Source organism: Alligator sinensis, unplaced genomic scaffold (assembly GCF_000455745.1).
Source record: "Alligator sinensis unplaced genomic scaffold, ASM45574v1 scaffold118_1, whole genome shotgun sequence".
In the NCBI taxonomy this organism is placed as follows: domain Eukaryota; kingdom Metazoa; phylum Chordata; order Crocodylia; family Alligatoridae; genus Alligator; species Alligator sinensis.
In genome coordinates, this window is record NW_005841850.1 from 1,877,989 (window position 1) to 1,899,762 (window position 21,774).

At 39.1% G+C, this 21,774-nt stretch overlaps 1 protein-coding gene across 2 annotated transcripts; it reads left to right on the forward strand.

The window, feature by feature from the left end:
• The first annotated feature begins 2,045 nt into the window (after positions 1-2,045).
• Positions 2,046-21,292, forward strand: GGNBP2 (gametogenetin binding protein 2). Of its 2 annotated transcripts, none has more exons than XM_025210195.1 (13): positions 2,046-2,206; positions 3,941-4,021; positions 5,615-5,868; positions 7,154-7,252; positions 11,298-11,411; positions 13,702-13,905; positions 14,984-15,158; positions 17,690-17,884; positions 18,440-18,590; positions 18,777-18,902; positions 18,995-19,143; positions 19,689-19,937; positions 20,651-21,292. In XM_025210195.1, exons 2-13 carry the CDS (start codon positions 3,941-3,943, stop codon positions 20,852-20,854), a joined length of 2,001 nt encoding a protein of 666 aa, XP_025065980.1. In that variant the 5' UTR covers positions 2,046-2,206; the 3' UTR covers positions 20,855-21,292. The 2 variants fall into 2 exon arrangements, with proteins under 2 accessions (XP_025065980.1, XP_025065978.1); XM_025210193.1 differs by having other exon boundaries at positions 2,187-2,206; positions 13,702-13,911; positions 20,651-21,291.
• Positions 21,293-21,774: the final 482 nt, after the last annotated feature.

The window sequence follows — 21,774 nt, forward strand, 5'->3', positions numbered from 1 at the left end:
CCACCCTTTCTTATTATTATGAGAGGGTGGACAAGACACTGATTTTTATGGATTTTTGGCTATTCTTTATTTTATGCATTTTCTTGACATGCCTGAGAACTAAACATTTTGCTCTTTCCAGTCTCTTCTTGCCTCCAATCATTTTTGCTACCTGTCCTCTCTTTTTTTTTTTTTAGTACAGGGACCAGAACACCATACAGTATTGCAAAGGGAGTGTCACATAAATTGATTTTCTTCTTCTTTATCCTACTACTTTTATTGCACGCACAGTACAAGTTTGCATTGAGATGTTTAAAGATGGTCTAATTTTTTTTTTTTTTTTTCTTTTCCGTGAGTGGTTAGTTAACTTAAAACCCAGTAGCATGTAGAGATTGCTGATGACATTTCAGATGCATTGTTTTCTCATTGTATTATTTTAAGATCTGTACAGAGAAAAAATATTTATTGGCAGTGTGTCAGCAGAAGACTAGCATGGTCTTATTATGTGCACGTACAAATGCAAACCTCTCTTGCATGTGCGGGAGTCTTACTGTTCTAGCTAAGCTGCAGTATGGGTCACTTTAAATTCTACAGATCTAAAATTCCTCCTGATTTTTTAGTTGGCCTGAGTCTTGTTCTACATGTCTAGGTGTTTGTGATGTTAAAGTGTCGATGTACTTTTATGCTAAAGGTGGGCTACAGTTTTGAGTAAACAGGTTCTTATATATAGGTGTAAACTGCTTTTGATCCCTTTGGCTGAAAAATGTTTGTATAAGCGCAAGTCATTCTCCACATAAAGAGGATTGCTCTGGGTCAGGTTTTTATGCTGTTCCTACTATTGAATTATAAGATGCTTGTTTCTAGGTACAGTGGAAGGTTCCCTTTAACAGAGCTACAGAGATAGGAGTTGAATGGACTCCGGGTTTTTTGCCCTCCTCCCAGATTTATCTATGATTCTTAAAATCCTAAAGTCTTGACAGTTCTGTAGTTGTCTGCCAAGCTTAGGTGTAATGCTAACTTCTTTATTTTAGAGAGACAAAATAACGTTCCAGGTGCTTATTGACTGATATAATCAGGCTGGTGTGTAAATTATTTAATCTAGAAGGAAGGAGTTGGTGGCCCCAAATTAGTGTGTGTGTGTGTGTGTGTCTGAAATAGAATTCTCTGAAACTTGTTGCATTTATTTTTTGGAATAAAAAGGTGCAAAAAAAATTGCATAGCTAGAATAACATGTCACTCCTTTTAAAGGAAAAAAAATACACTAGCTTTACATGTTCTTATTTTGACCCTTCCAAATGGAAACTGCTGAACATTTAACTATTTAATCTTTTAGGTTTCTGAAAATAACAGGAAGTCGCCTATGTGACCTCTGGGTCAAGGTTACTTATATTCTCACTTCAGGGGGTGAGTGCTAACCATTATTCCTGTTCATAGAACTTCATCTGACAGCGGCCTGAATTGACTTGATCCCTAAGAGTTTCGCTGTACTGTACAGAAGCGCTGGAAGGCGTCCTTCAATAAAGGGTTGGGAATATGAAAGGAGGGTGATAAGTACAATTCCCTCTTTTTCTAGTGGTGGATTATCTTGCTGTCACTCTTGCGTGTAGCCTGTGCCCAGCAGGAGCACCAGATCACCATGGACAAGATTAGCATTCCCCAGGAGTATCCTGAAACCAACATGGGCAGCATGATCCTACGCTCCACGTGGCAATGACTTGCAGAAGACATAGGGAATGGTGGCTTTTTAAAATTTGAGTAGCACTTAAAGGCTTCAGCGATGTCGTCCTGTTGGACAGATACGACACAAACACACACTGAATGTTTTCTTCACATAATCCTGCACCAACAAAAAATTCATAATGTGTTATGGGTCCTAGAAGGAGAAGCCAAGAGAAGTGGATAAGGAAGGAGCCAAAAAAGCATAAACTATAAATAGAGAGAAAACACATCCACAAGGAGCAGAACTCCATTAGTGCTCCAGTGCTAGTGCATATAGGATTGGGACAAAGTTCATTTCTTTACTTTCTAGGCTTGGAGAGCAGAGTTTATCATTCTGAAGCGACCTCTGGCCAGCTGAAGGAGCAGTATTGACTGGCTGAAGGAAAATGCTTCATCGCTCTCTGGAGTTTGTTTCGGTGATTGTGAGGGAAGCAGAGAGTGAAATAAGAGTCTTAGGAGATTGCTCCTCTCCTCTCCAGCCAGTTGAAGAAAGGGTGCAAAAGAAGTGGTGAGGAGGAGGAAAATGGAAGCAAACTACTTTAATATTAAAACAGTTGTCATGGTGCCAGCTTAGCTGGCAATCTTATTGAAAGAAGATTTAACAATAGCAGTTTGTTGCAGCATATTTTCTTCACACCTTAGGTGACTAAAACTAAGTTTTAAAAATACGTTTTATTTACACTGGCTTACTCTGCATTTCTCCACTTGGACAGTGTATATCAATTAAGACTTTTGCATACAGTCACTCTCTTCATATGGTGCAGTTTGAAGTTAGAACAGAAAGATACTTGCCAATTATCCAAGGGAAACTTTGAACTGAACATTTTTCTCGGATTTGGCCCTTTTGTAAAAGCCCATGTACCGTGAAAACCAGTTTTTAGCCAAATTTGAACTGACCTGATCCTGTAGAGAGATTTAAATAAGCTGATCCTCACTGACCTCAATGGGACTCTGGTCATACTTGTTCATACATGTGAAGTCAGTTTCAGGATCAGTTAACAGGCCTAGGTAGGTTGGTATGGAGCAGGGTTGATAAATGAAATTGCAGTACTTGAGTACTAGGATGGAGCAAATTAGTTCTAGTAGTGATTTGATCAGCTATCTATGTAAGTAAATTAAAGGTACATAAAATGTGGTTACACTGTAAAAGATTTTTAGTCCATTTTCCTCTGCATCTTCTGTTATCCATGCTGATTACCATAAATAGCGGAGGAGCTGTAAAAAGAGACTCTACCTTAGGTGTAGCCATGAGGGAGTCCAGTTCTCATGTCCAGGGGCAAAGATGAACCAAGCAATTTGAACACTAGTGAAAGAGGAATGTAGGAAGGAATACTTGTTTAGTCTGGGTACATCTGGTAAAAATTAATATATTTTTTTTTATTGTGCCAGACTAGAACAGAGAGGCTGCTTACACAGACTCCATGATGTGTTACACTAATAATTGGCTCTAAAGTATGAGGGAACTTGAACTTTGCAAATAAGAGTAGCTTTTACTGGCATTTTGGCTTCCAAAAAAATGTAGTGCTTCTCATTTTGAAATCCCAAAATTATGTGGTTATCTATTAACAAATTGCAGCCTAAGTGAGTACCTTACTTTTTCCTAATCTTGTCGCTTATTTAAGTTTTACCATGGAGGGCAAAAATATGAAATGTTGCATCAATAATCATGTAGTAAAAGCGTGAGCCAACAGAGCTAGGAATTACTTGAGAACTGCAGCTGTAGTCATACAAAATCATGTCTACCTTGGAGTATCTTGTTACTTTTAATATATTCTTAAATGAACACTGCAGCAGTAGACTCGGAAGTCATTAAACTGTCATATGTGTGTGACTGCTCTTCTGTAACTTTATAGTTGTAGTTAAGCTGTTGGATCAACTTGTATCCTAATGCCTGAAATAATATAACTTCTTTTTAATTAAAGTAGTGCTTCAAATATTGAATATCATATTAGTAATATAAAATATTGCTGTCTCAGCTAGCAATTTTTTTTTGTTCATCTAAAATGGCCCTTTAGGAATTGCCAGGTTAAAAGTGTGTCTAGAACATGAAGACAGAGTGAAAGCTTTGACAATTTTTAATACCACTAAATGGAGTACTTTCTTTTCGCATTACAGTACTGGAAGAATTAAAGTGGATTCACTAGACATCTGTACCTGTATCTTTTCAAAAGGAAGAATAATAAATTCTGCATTTGTTTGTTTGGCTACATATTTTTTGAAAAATTATTTTTGTCTTGTTTAGATGGTGATGGAATTTCCTGATAACGTGCTAAACCTTGATGGACATCAGAATAATAGTGCACAATTAAAGCAGTTCATTCAGGTAAACCATGAAGATTTTAATTGCCTGCCAATTAAAACAAAAATCTGTGCATCAGACTTCACAGTCTGTGATTACTTGACTGACTTTTAAAGTTTTATGTGCCACTTTGTAAATGTTCGCTGTTACATTAAATATGTAGTGAAATGCCTCTTATGCACCAGCACCAGAAGATGCATTTTGTTCCATTCCCTTGCAGTTGGTGCTCCTGTACATTATTGTCTTTATCAGGATGTAGTTCTATGGTATTTAAAACTGAAAACTTCCAGCAAATTGGCATCTGCCGGTCAATGCCAGTGTAACTGTACTTCATACAGAAACCAGAATTCCTAGTTGTATTTTGATCCATTATTTGGATTTGGGAATGCTGTACTGTATGTACTGAAATAGAAATTTGTCACTGCAGAACATCAAATACCTCCGACGTACTCCCAAAACAGGAGTGACAGCATTCATTTATACCTTGGTTGCTAGTGGGATACTAAAAGACAGATTTGCGGTTCCCACAATTCCTGGTGTGGGAAACTCTATGCTAGCAAAGTGGTCTATTTCTGTTGTGCCCACTTTCTTTTATCTCCTTTAGGCCAGAGCTGTCAGCATTGGCTGCTTGCATTTCTGTAATGTAGTATTAACTGCTGCATTTCAGATACGGATGCTGCATATAAAGCATTTCTCTGCAGGATAATGGCAGAGAACTCCAACATGAGCATCTGCTAGCTTTTAGTGCTGTTAGTCAACTACAGGGAAGTGAAGGGTTGTTACAACATGCCATCATTGTCAGATTATCTATCCCTGACACAGTAAAAGAAGTCAATTTAAGTCAGTATTTTAATTATCTCCGGTATTTTAAGCATCATTTTAAGGAAGTAATACATGACTGTTAAAACTGAAAAATTAAAATACTGTCTTTTCTTTACGTCAGTTTGTGCTTTGACACCATATTTTTAGGTTGTTTTCACTCTCCCTGTCCTGGTTATGCAGGGCCATTGAATATTTGCCTGGTGTGTTAAGACTTGTATAAATGCAGTAAATTATGACTTGTCAGAGAGAGTTATTTTTGCTGTTTCTGGGTTGGTAATAGTTCTGCACCGAGACAGACCTTGCCAGTCCAGGCTGTTCCTGTCCTTTCCTTATGTTTGAATGGAGGAGCCTGTCTCTCCTTGGTAGTAAAGGCACTTCAGAGTTGTCATCCTGGAATAACAGCATTTTCTGGTAAAGTGGAATAGGGAAAGGACTGGAGAATAAGATTGCTTTCTTTTTTGTGAGGCTGGACTCTAAGGCTCAAAATAGTATTGATGGTAACAGAAGTTCCTCCTATGATAAAAGCAGGAATACTTTTCTTCCTGTGTTGGCTCCAGGCTTATATGGGTTTTTTGCCCCAAATAATTCTCTCATCAGTAGTGAACTAATGACCCAAAAGCTTAAACGCTGCAGATCCTTACAAAATACCTTTTAGTAGATAGTAAAATGCTGAAAACATGAAAACCTATGTTTAAAAATCAACCCTTTAGAGATTTTAACTGCGTTCTCTCTCTCTCTCTCTCTCTCTCTCTCTCTCTCTCTCTCTCTCTCTCTCTCTCTCTCTCTCTCTCTCAGCGACATAGTATGCTTAAACAGCAAGATCTAAATATTGCCATGATGGTGACATCGCGTGAAGTCCTGAGTGCACTTTCGCAGCTTGTCCCATGTGTCGGCTGTCGTCGTAGTGTGGAACGTCTGTTTTCCCAGCTTGTTGAGTCTGGAAATCCAGCTCTTGAGCCCCTAACTGTTGGCCCAAAGGGCGTCCTTTCTGTAACTCGAAGCTGCATGACGGATGCAAAGAAGCTTTACACTTTATTTTATGTGCATGGGTAAGTAACTCCTATTTGGTATATGAAAACACAGTTGCTCAAGTTGTTCTTTCCTTGCCCCGCTCCTGAAAGAAGAAAGCTAACCTCTCTGCTTAGTTTTCTTGGTGTAAATACTGAAGTGTTATTGGCACTTTGATCAGATACTACTTAGTTAATTGGTTTGGGGTTTTTTTGGTTTTGTTTTTTTGAGTAGGGCTAAATTGAAAATTGTGTGATCTAATTATTCCTTCATGGCCAGTTGCATTTGTTCTTTCCAGTTGAAGGAGATTGAGGATTAATATTTAGGTTCTTAGCTGTTTGGTGCTAAATAATTATATGTGTAGTTTTAGCAGGTATGTTTAGAGGAAGAATTTTTTCCCCTCCAGATTGTAAACATCAAAAGAAAAAGATTTCTGTGTCTTGCTCTTGCAGTACAGTAAATTGGGCAGACCAGTGCCCTTTAGTAATGGAGAGGATGCAGATTTACACCTTCTGAGTGCAACCCCACAAGCATGCACGTGTAGTTTGCCATGCTGCAAACCCGTCTCCCACGCTGCAAACAGCACATTCACTTGTTTGCTGTATTCCTAATTTGCAGCGCAGCAGTTGTTTTTTGGGTTTGTTTTTTTTTAACACTAGGAGATCCTGGTGTAAAAAAAACCAACAACAACACAAAACAACCCCCCTGCCCCAAACAAAACAGCAGCAAAAAAAAAAAAAAAAAAGGTTGGCGGTGCACATGGCTGCAGTGTGCACTGCCCATAACCTGGTTGGCTTGAGCCATGCTCCAGCTGCCAGCCAGGCTCCGCATGCTTGGATCACCACCATAGCAGCCACGGGAGGACCCCAGGTTAGGCTGCGGCCAGCCCAGGTGCTGGCCCCAGCCTCCCCTATCTCACCCGGGGCAATCTGCCACACCCCAGAGTGCATGTGCAGGAGCAAATATGTGCATCTGCTCGTTGTCCCTGGGGAAATGCCTGTTCATGGGGACATGCCTTCTTTGTCTGCTACCCTTAAAAGCTAGGGGCTACTCTGGCACATGACACTGAGACTGACTTGCTTTGCTTCTTAGAAAGATTCATTGGTTTTTGAATTCACCTGAGCTACTGAAAAGAGACTTTGTATAGTCAAAGGCAAAAATAGAGGCAGGAAGAAGAGCTTGGAGTTTGTAAATCTGTACAGAATATTTGTTTCTCTGGTAATTGTTGAAACATTATGCGTCTGTTGAGTAATCTTGTGAGCATTGTTGGAAAAATGTAATTTTAATATTAAAGGCAGTTTGTGAATTTTTTTTTTTTTTACATAGGTCCAAATTGAATGACATGATAGATGCAATTCCCAAAAGCAAGAAGAACAAGAGATGTCAATTGCACTCCCTAGACACACACAAACCAAAACCTTTGGGGTAAGTTACACGAACGAGGGTATGATGTCAGTAAAAGTTGTCCTGTGTACATTGACATTTAAAAATATTCAGGGAATGGACTAACAAGTATGAAAAGTCAATTTGCTAGCATGAAGAGAAATTGTATTTTCAATACACTGCTTATCTGCATGTTAAAGGCATAGAGATGGAAAGGAACACTATGCAGTATTAAATGGTGTATGCATTATTATTGGCCTAGCAATCTTTGACGAGTAATATTTTAAAGCTTTAAAACTCTTTTTGAAGACCATTTTTAACAACTCATGTCATAGCTGTGAGCTTACTTCTAAAATTGGTAGTAGAAATCTCTTCAGAAAAACCTGATCTGAAAAACCTTAAGTTTTCTGAGAAATCTTGGATGATACATATTATATATAATCATGTTCAGAGGGCCAGCTTTTAAAAGCATGAGTATAACTTGGGTTTTTTATTGTTTAACTGACCAGAATGGATGGATTTTAGTAGCAGATGTTTTAATCCAAGTATTCTTAAATGTAATTAGATAACCAGTAATCATGAATAGTTGTTTTTTTTTAAAAGAACATGGCAAAAGGTTCAAACAGCAAAACTTCTTGCCATTTTGTGTTGTTACTGGTATATTTGTTTCTTTTGGTTTGCATCAAGATTGAAGTAATTGCAGTGTTATTTTGGCTGAGTATTCATTTGAAACCAAATAAATTTGATTTTAAAGATTTGGCGAGTATTTGTAGGAAAAACTAACTAGTGCATGTACATCCTAAAACTTGCACACGATTACTTGAAAAGCTGCTTCATAATGGGGCATGGTAAGAGGTGTGCAAGTTTGATTGTTTATTTTTAAAATTTTTGACAGAAAAGTTATTCTGACATTCTTTTCACTTCTGGCTTTGTCCGTCTCATGAGGATGTGTCTTGTTGGACAATTTTGTCAAAATTGTGACCTCTGAACTGTGAAGGTGGATTTATCATTTTACGTTTCTGACATCTTTGGAGTCAGAGCTGTTGTATAACTCTTTTAAAATGGGACCAACCTTTTGGGCCTCCTAGCACTACTGCATGTCAGGAGTTAACTAAATAGCGTATACGTGTAAATAGCTAACTGCTTTACAGTATTAACCGTCTTACAACTGTTGTCAGCTACCCTTGTGCTGTTGAGAAGCTTCTTCTTGAATCTAGTGCTTGTTTAAAGCAATAGACAGTTTAGTTCAGTGAGGTTTGATACATCTTTGAGTGAGGTTTCTTGTTGTGCAGGATGAAATTTTCAAGACCTGGGAATAGGAACGTGCAGAGCAGGAGTTGTTCCAATTATTCTTCCCTCCCTCCCCTTGTGCTTTCCTCCCAATATCTTCCAAGATTTGGGGTGCCAAATTCTGTATTCCTGTTGTGCTTCTGCTCTTAACCACTCTGATTTCAGATTTAAATAGGGTGATGTGTTCTGCTCATTAAACTGTCACAGTGCCTCCACTCTGTTAGCTGTTTTTACTCTGACTTGAAAGAGATTTTCTGTAATAAAACAGTACATGGATTTACACATGCACTGTGCTGCAGTTGACTAATTAGCTCTCTCTAGTAAAGTGACATAGTCTACACATGCACCCATATTAGGGAGCAGTAAATTAACTAATTCTGCTGAGGAGTAGTACTGTCAGGGACAGTACTATCACTACAGCAAAGGACATACATGTAGAGTCTAACCAGGGCAGGGCACAAGTGTGCTCCAGTGCGGGGGCTGCCTGCCACCTAGCCCCACACTGTAGCACCCTCGCGCCCCAGCCAGCCTTGATGCTGCCACTTGGAACCTGGGGCTGACCACCCCGGCCTCCTGCCAGCCTGTGGCTGTTCTGCCCCAGCTCAAACTGCTGCGGTTCTGGATGCACGTGCAGATGCTGTGCCGGGGAGCAGCTGACTCTAGCACGAACTGCAACAGAATTTATTGAGTTGTGCTAATTGCACATGTAGATGCTCCCGCTTAGGCCTAATTTAGTCTCTCTGATCCTTGTCACTGTTCTTACCTGCGTTAGTGCTTTTTTGTTAAGACAACCACAGCTACTAGTATCCAGTTAAATAGTTAATCCTTTTCACACAGGGATGCTTGCTAGATATTGGCATTCTGTATGGCTAGTTTTAGTCCACAAGAATTAAAAACCAGAATAAACAACAAACTAAAAACAGTCATGGAAGTTGCGAGACAATTGCAGATTAACACTGCTGTACTTTGAAGTTGAATCTTTTTCCCATAGCCGTTGTCTTGCCTGTTTAGATTGCAGTTTCTTCAGGGTGGGGATTATCTTGTATTTTTAAAACATCTCATACAAATCAAACTATAACTTGCCTGCTCTTTATACTGGTTTTATAGACAAGATCTGAAATGTCAGTAGACTATCCTTGGTTGAAATCTATTGGATCTTTGCCAGTTTTACTTGTATTCTGCCTCTAGCATGGTAAACAACCTGTTAGAGCCTGATCATAGGTTTCATATTATAGGATGCATTTTTCTCCACAAAGTCAATATTTTTCTTGTTTATGTCCATTCACCAAAAGGCCAGATAAAATGCATAGCAGGTGGTTAGGCTGTCTCTGCAATTGCAGATAATGGCACTCAGTTCGGGGCCTGAATAGTGTACTTTGTTTACAGTAATTAAAAGAGAAATTTGGTACACCCACTTTTGTTACACATTGGAGTAAATCAGTTGAAGTAAATCTCTCTAGCACTCTAAAAACTTGCAGGTTAATATTGCATGTGTAGAAAATATATATAGTATCTAAATTGAAGCATCCAACTCTGTCCTGTGCTCAGTTTACTCTTATACGCGGGGCTTGAACCACAAAAGCAATTAGGTGGCATTAATACTCAAATTGATACAGCTAAACTTGCTTGTCTGAATGGAAGAAAATATATTGGACTACTCAGAAAGGGGTGAAGCAAAACTTCCTTGCTTTTTCAGAATAAATGTTTGTGAATGATATATAGGGAAATTTCGTTCTCATTTGCAAGAAGCTTTAGCTTTAAATAATCACTGCTATTCCTCATGCATATTACATGTACAACATAAATTTGGTATCCGTTTTCTTGTATTCTATAATGACAGATAATCAGTATGTGTGTGTCTTTTGACTGACAAATAGTCTTGAGCCTATAATGACACCCTTCTTTTTGGGGGTCGAAAAATAACTAATACAGTTGCTAGTCTTGGGGGCCTGTCTATACTTCACCAGAGTAGCTATTTTGGATTATTTTGGTGCTGTCTCCTCCCTGCATGGACAAACTTATTCTGGAATGAGAGTGCTTTATCCAATTTAGCATTGTCTATAAATGTTCATTTGAGAGCTTAAACAGAAACAGGTCTCCTGAAAAACTAACCACTTTGGAAAAGCTTGGTATATAGAAAAGCCCTGATAAAAATGCCAGTTGCTGTTTCAAAAAGTTCGTGAAGTTGTACAGCAAAGAACCATTTTGGCAAATGTAGATTGTTTGAGATGATAAAGTTAAAAATAATTTAGGCTGTATTCCCTATAGGGTTTTTGTGTGTGGATAATTTAGATATTTCCTACCAAAGCTATTTTAATAATGGGAAAAAAAATAACTTTTGTTCTTTAGTCTTAATTTTTCACTTGATGTCATAATGGTTCTAATTTTGTGACTGCAGAGGACAAAAACCATCAGTTCTTGTGGAAGTTGGATTTGTATTTCTCTGTATTTTGGCGTATGTAGAATTCGAACAAAATTAGTGAACTTGGTAGTGTTTTGCTAAAGTAAGTTGCAGGAGAATGTTTAGTTTATTGTAGACATTGCATAGCTATAAATCTCTTTTAATACTGTGCTGCAGTGAAGGGAGCAGTAGCACACTCAGTACAGAGAAATTAGGTGCAGATAAGAAAAGTAGTGAAGACAACAGGAAGGAGAGCAAGTGTAAGATCACATTCCACTATGGACCTTTCCAGGGAGCAGCCAGGTAAAACAACTAAAGAAAAATAGCACTACCGCTTTGCTTTTTTGTTTAATTGTTAAAAATAAAAGACCTAATATACACTTCTTTCTTTTTTAGGGGTTGTTGGATGGATGTGTGGGAACTCATGTCCCAGGAATGCAGGGATGAAGTAGTTTTAATTGATTCTAGTTGTCTTTTAGAAACATTAGAAACATATCTACGAAAACACAGGTATGTTAAAAAAACCAAACTAACAGCGTTCTCAACTTTGTACAGTGCAAACCTAGTTCTCTTACAAAGTGAAGTGTGTAAAGCTCACAGCATCTGACTGATTTCAGTCTGTTAAGGGTAGACTGCAAAGAAGTCTATAAAGTTCTCAGTTTTATGTTTCATGTAGCACAGTTTTGTGGCGTTCTGTAGCAGTTCAGTCTGGGCAGATTTGAAAAGTTTTCATGCGTCTCTGAAACCAAAAATACAGTTCTGTTGACAGAATTTAATTATTAATGAAACTATAAACTAATAGTTCTAAGCTAAATTTTATAGCAGTGCATTTCTAAAAATGACACACAGGCCCCATTCAGGTAAAGGCACGATTAGCTCTAATACATGATCCTGGGCTCCCCTTGCATCAGCAAGAAGCAGGCTGCCATGGCTGGGAGCCCCCTTTGAGGGGGCTCCCAGCTGTGGGTGCCACTCGCAGTTGGGACCAAGAGCCCAGTAAGGTGTGGAACTATCAACCCCCATAGCCATGGGGTGCTGCTGCAGTCTCCTAGTCTCCAGGGGTGTGGAGTGCCCCCACATCCCTGACATTGTCTGCAGTCCACCAGACCTTGGAGTGTGCGCTCCCCAGTGCCTGGGAGATGACAGCAACTGCAGACTGCCCACACATGCAAATTAAGGCTGGGTAGAAACCAGCTATAAAGTTATTACACATTTTCAAGCAGTAACTTTATAGCTGGTTGGACCTTTTTAAGGCAGGATAGTTCATTTGCACTTGTAGCCAGTCTAAATTCATAGTAATTAACAAGGTAATTGCACAATTGATCAAATGTATAGAGGGGGCCATAATAGTGAAGTTGCCCTCAATTATATAATTAAAAAAAAAAAAAATCAAAACTCTCTTCACCAACAGGATATATATATGGGAAGAGGTAAATGAACTTGAGTACTGTATTACTTCCAAAATGTAAAACAGGCTTCTAACCAGGATTCCTATTTGGTCTCATGATCACAGTGAAACGCATGGTTTTAAAAAGAGACCTATAATGATAGAAGTAAGAGTGATGTTAGGGTAGCAATCGCATGTCAATGGTTTTCGAAATTAGGTTTTTATGAGTGTGTGATTAGTGTCCTCTAGAACCATGATCTTTTGCCTAGAAAAAAGATAAGGCACTTATCTGGATGTGGCCACTGAGTATGAGCACGGATGTGCGGCATGTGGTGCCGCGGATCCATCTATGGCACCACACGCCACTTATGCAGGGTTTCTTGCACTGCTGCCTTGCATGGGGGGGAGGAGTTTGACCTCAGGAGATCCCGGCTTGCCCTACCCTATCCGGGGTAACCTGCCACATGCCAGTGTGTGCGTGGCATGGGCATTCCCCAGGGACAAGTAGCAGCAGTGTGCCTCGCCTGGATGTGCACTCATCTGGAAGTGCCCAGCGTAACAATTTTGAATGCCCACTAAAATGCAACTGCAAATGCAGAGGAGTTGAAAAATTATTCCAGCAGTCCAAATGCATCAATCTAAATTATGTGGAGAAGAAAAATAATTGATTAATTAAACACTGGAAATATGATTGACTTATGTTCACCCCCCTTTCTGACTTGACAGAATTTAAAATCTGAAACAAGAACACAGATTAGGACCATAAATTCTTTGAACAATTGTAGCAGACACTTGAATAATTAGAACCTCCTTGAATATCAAATTATGCAGTATGTACATCATACCATGGTAAATTCTAACCTACTCAAGGGATGTTTAATAGAAATGCACGTGTTATCCAACAGATGTAAAATAAGAATTCAGTTTGTTATAGCTGGTCATTCACTTCAGTATATTCTAGGTAATTCAGTTCTTAGTAACTTTAAACTATATTTTGTGTGAGAAAGGAGTCATAAAGGTATAGGAATCGTCAAGCTGACTTGACTTCTTCAAAAAATTCCAATGTTGGATAGTTATGGAATATTCTGTCTTTGGGGAAGTTTCTTCCCAACATAACCCGTTAAAGCTTGATTCATGCCTGAAGCATGAGGTTTCTTATCCAGAACTTTAGAATTCATCCTAATAATATATTAATAACTTTGAATGTTATCCAAGTAAATATTTGATTGTTCAGTCTTTGGAAATGGTTTAAATCTAACGGTGTACATGTTGAATAAATGTAATGTGCACTGTTATATCACTACATGAGTATGCTGTAAACTGGATTAAACTGTGCCCTAAATTTCTATTTCAATAAGAATTCTCCGCTCAGCTGTTTTCTTTTTTTCTTTTTTTTTTTTTTTTTAAATACAGGTTTTGCACTGACTGCAAAAATAAAGTACTTCGGGCGTACAATATTCTTATCGGTGAGCTAGACTGCAGCAAAGAAAAGGGCTATTGTGCTGCACTTTATGAGGGTTTGCGTTGCTGTCCACATGAACGGCATATACATGTATGCTGCGAAACGGATTTCATTGCACATCTATTGGGTCGAGCTGAACCAGAGTTCGCAGGAGGGTATGAGTATGTAATTTGCTAGAGTGGGCTATCTAGCGCTTTGCTTCTTTATTTTATCGTTGAATGTATATTGCAACGTGGTATTTTTTGCCTCCTTGCTGCATAATAGACTTCTGTATGTAAACATTTGTATTTGAAGTATACCTTCTGGATAATGCTTCAAAACAACGAACATTTCATTATGGCCTCTTGACTTAAGCACTTCTCAACTTACAAACAAGACTGGAAGAAACTGTTAAATGCCTTGCAATTTGTTTGTTCACTCATTAGGACTGCCTTGCTTGCACCATTAAGGTGTTAGAGGTATGCGAAATAGAAAGGGAGTCCCAAGTCATACTGAATATTTTATATGTAAAAAAAAAAAAAAAAAAAAATCCAGAATTCAAATATAAACTTAACTGCTGTCATTCGATAATTGGATTTTGGATGTTGTTATCCTAACATGTTCTAAAGGCAGTATAGTTCAGAACTTGAACTACTTGCACCTCTTCTTTTGACTGGGGAGAGAAACAAGCATGTTACAATACTTACTCTTACTGGTTAAGTTACAATAGTGATACAGTTGCTTTGTTGAAAGGTAACTAACTCACAGATTGGTATGCCCCTCCATATGCCCTTTGTCTCCTAAACCATCTCTCAAACCAGAGACCCCCCCCCCCCCCCCCCGACAGAAGCTTGTTTGATTGGATCCCCTAAACATTCAAAAGTATGACATGTCCTGCAATCCCCTGCATCACCAGCAGCCATGAACTGGTGGGATAACTCCCCCAAAGCCTCAGAACGGAGAGCACAATGCAGCCCTTAAGGTGCTGTGCATACATGAATGTGTCATGAGTGCGGTGATGCAGCTCCAGATTTTTGTTGTAGTCCTTTCTATTTTGCATCTGCATGCAGCAGTACAAAACTGGATAAACATAGTGTGATTATGCAAAAGTTTCTTCAGTTTATTGAAAAACTCACCTATCCAGCTGCTTTGAATGTACAGTAGTGTTTGACATGATTTGATATTGTGTGTTCTGGATATTGGTATGTCGTTTGTAACCTTCTGTACCAACTCTGTGCAACCTTATTCTTCTAGGCGAAGGGAAAGGCATGCGAAGACAATAGACATTGCCCAGGAAGAAGTTTTGACTTGTCTGGGTATTCATCTTTATGAAAGACTGCACCGAATTTGGCAAAAGCTACGGGCTGAAGAACAAACATGGCAAATGCTTTTTTACCTTGGTGTTGATGCTTTGCGCAAAAGTTTTGAGGTAAAAATCAGTGGCTATTTTAAATTCTTGTAAAGACTGAGCAACTTGGAGTTTAATGCAGGAAAACTTTAATATAATACAAGAGTATATATGGTTAGGAGGGACTTCCTAGGTCAGTGGCTCAACTCTTCTCCTGTTGTCTACAATAGTATTATAACTCCTAAACGTGTTGATTCCTCATCACTGATGTATATTTCCATTATGATGTGAAATATTTCCTGAATGGTGGGAGAGAACGAGTCCAGTCCTTATGTTCTGATATAATGCTGGATTCTCCATAGTTTTAACATTGGCAGCAGGACGGACTGCATTTCTGTCTACACCACAATTGTTAAACGCGGTAACAGGAGTTCCCTTATTTTACCTTTAAGTATAGTAAAGATAGGGAATGTGTCTTTGATTTGTCATTATGACGGAATGCATATGTTCAAACTGAGCTGTGTTCAGTAGATGCTTTGAAACTTTCTTTAAAATTCTCCATTTTTAGTGACCGACCTAACGTTTAGTTACTTTGGATCTCGTGCGTCTTTCAATGCCTTTGGTACTAAAATAGCAAGCGTTTAATTGAAATAGCCTTATCATTTCTGTCTTTTTAAATTATGTGATTTCTTTCATAATAGCTCCACTCTTTAATTACTGCTTTGTGTCTAAAATATTTTAAAATAAGAGAGAGAGATAAAAATCAGTTTAGGCCAAATAACCAATGTCTATAAATTAGTTTATTACTGCACATCCAATTTCCTGTTGATGGAGTTGTTTCAAAAAGCACAGCAATAGGAAGATCCTGATTTCAGGTTGTAATGTAACACATTTTTTGAGAAAGCTAAAGTATGTTTTCAATTAAACTAGTGAAAGTTACTAAAATTTAATCTTGCTGTATTTGTTCTAAGTGCAGGCTATAAAGGGAACTTAAGGCTGGGTATGAATATACAGTGACCAACTAGCATAACACTTCTGGTTTAGCTTAAACTGCTTTCAATTTAATGTAAGGAGTGTATCTACTCATGCAGTTAGTATGCCTGAATAAATTCCTGGTGCAGTTCACACCAGACTTTATTGCTCCCAGCTGCAGCATTTACACGTGTGCCTGGGACTGCACCATATTGAGCCGGGGAGGTGCATCCCTGTCTGTCAGGGGGAATGGGGGGTCAGCCTGCCAGCCTGGAGCTGCTCTGCCCTGGCTCTCTGCTGCAGAGGAGCTGCCTGGGACAGTAGGATGCTACATTGTGGCGCTAGCTGGCAGGCAGCCCCTGCACTGTAGCACCCTCGTGCTCCAGCCAGTCCCTGTCACCGTCTACGTGTGCTTTGCAGCAGTTAATTCGTGTGCTCTGACCTAATAGGGGCAGATGTGTAGATTGTAACACTTTACTGTGGAGCTAATCAATCAACTCTGCACTGAAGTGCACATGTAGATGCCCCCAAGGAGAACCAGAAACTCAGTCTTGCTACAAACAGAATACGTTCATGCAGAATTACATGACTATAACTAACCATGTAGGCAAGTCATGTTCTTAGCTTTCCATATAGTGTGAAATAATCTGATGTCAGATCGATATCCCAGTGATGAGCTACCATTACCCTTCTAATGATAATTGCAACTACCCTTAATGTTGGAAGCCAGAAATTTTATTTACTCATCGTATACAAGCTGTTTTAACCGAGGAATACTGATTAATTCTGTTTCAATACTGCTTATGTCTGCTGCCTTTCAGCTTTTTAGTGCTTGGGTGCTCAACCTCCAGTCCATGGGCCATATGTGGCCTTCGGAGCCATTGTATCTGGCCTGCGGGGCTCCCCAGGGGTCAGGAAATTTGGCAGTGGGAGAGCAGGGGCCATTAGTATAGCCATCCTTCCCCCAACCAGATTCCCAAACCCCAAGATCCACACGGCCCGTTGGAGCCCAGCCATGCTTTCTTCCCACAGCAGGGCCGGGCCAGGCCATGCCCTTCCCCTCTCCCCACATCTCAGTCAGTGCCAGACCACACTCCTTTTTCCCTCTGCAGGGCTGGGTTAGGATTGGGCCATACCTCCTTTCTTCTCTTGGGGCCAAGCCCCCTTTCCCCGAGGGGCTGGGTTGGGGCCGGACTGTCTGCATCTGTGCATCTGGATGGTGGCTACTGCACTGCCCTGGGTGCTGGATTGGGATCATGGGCCAGACCAGGCCCATGGATAGATCAGGCACTGCCCATCTGGCCCACTGGGGAAAAAAGTTTGAGCACCACTGGTTTAGCTTAAAGATTTTATTTAGAATTGATATTTCTTGAAAGAACTTCAATTTATACTGATGCATTTTAATACACAAGTCTTCAGGGAGCTGCCTTTTCCCAAATTCTAAATCTAAACCTGAATTGATGCATTGTTCTGTAAAGTGATGAGAGAGAATTAAGTCATGGCAGGAACATTGGAGAAACAGTTTGTTAATATGCCTTTTTTATTTCCCTTTTTATTTTACACAAATGGAAAAGCTTGATTTTTGTTTTTTGGGGGGGGGATGATAATTTCTCTAAACAGACTTCCAATTTTATGAATAGATGGCTGTGGAAAAAGTGCAGGGTATTAGTCGACTGGAACAACTCTGTGAAGAGTTCTCAGAAGAAGAAAGGGTGCGAGAACTAAAACAAGAGAAGAAACGGCAAAAAAGAAAGAACAGGCGGAAAAATAAGTGTGTATGTGAGATTCCTGCTCCTTTGCAAGCATCAGAAGAGAAGGAAACAAATCAGGAGAAGGTAAATGCTGCTGATCAGTATCTTACCTTTCTGCTGCCATTAAATAACTCTTCTCAGTAATACGGGAATAGCTTTGCCCATCACCCTATTGCGTCAGAGATCCTGACTTTTTTTTATGGGTAGGAACTAATTTTTGGAATGTCTCACTGCTAAAATTTGATACCTTTTAGAAATAAGTCTGCCTTCTTGTAAAGGAATAGTTTACGATTAAGCCCACTCAGGTTTACGGTCATCCAAACTGTATGCGATAGTGAAGTCATCTAAAATACAAGTCCTGCCAATAATGGCTTTTTGTGATTACTCTGTTTGCTGTTGCTTCAAGATGTGCTGTTGTAAATCCAGCTGTTGTGGGGAGGACCAGGGTGGGATCCTCTGGTCCAGTGTAGGGCATGTTCTGGCGCGGAAAGCAGGACTTGTACTTTTTGGAGGGGCAGAAATAACAGATGCATGTATGTGAAGAAAAGCTTCTTTGGTGGGAGGAGAAGTAGGACAAAGGCTAATATTTGCTGACGCGTGTTTTCATACTTTCTGACTGTTTCTTGATTTTGTTTAAAGGAGAATTCTGACTTCATGGAAAATAGTTGCAAAGCCTGTGGTAGCACAGAAGACAGTAGCAGTTGTGTAGAAGTAATTGTTACCAATGAAAGCACTTCATGCACCTGTCCTGGCAGTGGCACTCTGTTGGGTTCACCAAAAATAAAGAAAGGTATATGTCTTGTTTGTTAAATTTCATATCCTTCATTCTGGAAAACCTGTGGGGAAGATATTTTCAAATATTCAAATTTTATTCTTTCAACTTTTTAAATTTAAGAGCTGTTTGTTTATAGAGGCCTAACTAAAAGATTTTTAATTGCTACTGTCGATTTTACAGTAACCTCTCCTTTCATCCCAGGTTTATCTCCACATTGTAATGGTAGTGATTGCGGCTATTCATCTAGCATGGAGGGCAGTGAAACGGGATCTCGAGAGGGTTCGGATGTAGCCTGCACTGAAGGCATTTGTAACCATGATGAAAATGGTAAGTCAGCACAGACTTAAAGTTCATATTGTCCTAGTTGAAAGCCTAGCAAGTGGATCTCTGAGACATGCGCTGTCTTTTTTTTTTTTTAGGTGATGACTCGTGTGTCCATCGCTGTGATGAGAAAGAGGAAGATGGGGATAGCTGTGTGGAGTGTTGGGCTAATTCTGAAGAGAACACAAAGGGCAAAAACAAAAAGAAGAAAAAGAAAAGCAAAACTTTGAAGTGTGAGACCGAGCACGTAAGGACAGCAGCGTCTTTTTAGGATGCTAACTTAATTATGTGTTTTTTGTAATACAATTACTTCAGCTTTCACAACTTGACTTGCAGCTAATGATGTAAGCAAGGTAGCATGGGTCTTTCTGTCCCCCTCTCTCATTCATACATTAGTATGATTAACCATTTCAAACAAAGTCCTGGATAAGATTATGCCAACTACTTGTGGACGTCTGTATCTCATTTCTTCCTCCTGCCTTTTACCCCTTGCCATATACTTCAACTCTTGTAGGGAAGGGAGGGACACCTCTGATGAGCCAGTTATTTTTATAGTCCCTTTATCAGTAGTACCTGAGGGAAGACATACAATTATGGCAAATCCACCTATTTCCAGTTATTCTAGTCAGGCACTGAAATCTTCTTTCTAAGTGGTGCTTTGTTGAACTGTAATGACGCAAGACTGTTCCTTGAATGTATCAAATTTAATGTCCCAATCTGATATCAAATCAGTATTGCAGGTCAAAGAGACCAAACTTCCAGTAATTCTTTGTAAATTGTCTTACCTCTTAGATTCAGAAACTTGGAAGCTGTATTACAGATCCAGGTAATCGTGAGTCCTCAGGAAATATCGTGCGCACAGAATTTCATCGTGACAAGACCAAAGACACACATGCTGAAAGCTGCTGTAGCTCAGAAAAAAATGGGCAGCAATTGCCTTGGTTTGAGCACAGGAAAAACATGTCACAGTTTGTAGAACCTACAGAACCAGCACCTGCTCCTGAGTCTGGAAAAGGTGCCAAGAGCTTAGTTGAGCTCCTTGTAAGTAATATGTATATATATATATTTTTTTTTTTTTTTTTAAATTTTAAGCATGTTATATGCTACTTCTAAAGCTTTTGGGGTTGGCACTAGGAATAGGGAATTTAGTATCTAATATAAGTGTGTAGAGTTAGTACAGTGAAGACAACAGAAGGTGCTTGTCAAACCTTTTTCAGTGGTCTGTGTTTTCAATTTGGGTGTGGAGAGATGATGAAGGCAGCCTTAAAGGAAGTGTGTGTATATATAATTTCAGTTTTTCAGGAATGTGTAAGAATTGTGACAGTGGAATAATAGTTACAGTGGCAGTGTTGTAATGAAGATATGTACATTATCCATTCTCTTAAGTGCGGGTACCAGCACAGATCTTGCTTCTCAGGCAGGTTTTCTTCCTTGCTTTGCATCCCTGTATTCTCAAAGCTCCATATTATCACCTGTCACTTGAAAATGGGAGAGAATTCTAGCAAAATGTAGAGCTAGTTGGTTTCAGGTTCCACTGCTGAAGGTGGTATAACATTATGAATCAAAGTAAAGTGAGTTAGTTAAGTCTTGTTGTCATCATGTCTAGGTTATCTTTGGTTCAAAGCAACTATGCCTTGAACATGGCTAGTCACATATATGAAACTCCTGGACCAAAGACACTAATTTGAAAAGTTGCACAGCATATGCAGTCCTATACAGTGGTCAGGTTTTTAACTACCTTTTTTCATTTGTAGGATGAATCCGAATGCACTTCTGATGAGGAAATCTTTATCTCACAAGACGAAATACAGTCATTTATGGCAAACAACAAGTCTTTTTACAGCAATAGAGAACAATACCGACAGCATCTGAAGGAGAAATTTAATAAATACTGCCGCTTAAATGATCGCAAGAGGCCCATTTGTAGTGGTTGGTTGACAACAGCTGGAGCGAACTAAATACAATAAAATAGCTCTGTCTTTCATTGAAATCCTTGAGATGACTACTGCGCCTTCTCTTTCAAAAACTTAATTTAGTGATTTATGGCAAAATTTTATCTTAAATCAATGTGATTTTTTTTTTCTTGTTTTTTTTGGGGAGGTTGGTGGAGGTGATTTCATTAATTTTGATCTTTCTTCAGGCTTGTATCTTTAGTTGAGTAGCTGTGCAAGCCTCTCCTATAATTTAAGCCATCTCTTTTCATTAAATGTTTCTCTTACTGTGAGACTTACAAAAAAAGCAACCTAGTGGCAAAGTAATGTTGTACCTATAATTCTGTACAGAATGACAATGAGCTGAATATAAGATTTTACAAAGTAGACATCCATTTGCAAAATGTTTTGGATGTAATATGTTAAAGCGCAATGTGCAAAATTTAAATAAAGAATATTTATTAATATGCATAGTAAAAGTTGGCTAACATGTTTCTACTTTCTATGACACTAGACTCGAGTGTTAGCAGATCAGCTATTTTCAGCGCAGCGGGACAGATGCACCTTTTCGTGAGTTCATAGCTTTCTGATAGCCAAACTAGCGTATGAAAAAGAGTTGCCAGTCAAATTAACTTCAGTGCAGTATTTGAAGTCAAGTCAGCAGATCACAAATCCTTGATGAGCTGGCTGTTGTGACAAAGTTAAGAACACTTGGTAAATGCTGTGAGGATCCTAAACTTCTAATGAACATACATGATTTGTAGGTTGAGCTTTTCATATCAAATGTAGGCGGTGGGGGGGTCCCCTTAAGATTTGGTGCTTTATTGGAAGTTTCCCCACCTCTCATTTGCTTCCCTAGTTACAACTGACTTTGAAACTTCATTTGAACCAACTGGGATTTAAATAAGCAAATAGCAAACAGATTTTCAACTTCTGGAGGATCGCTT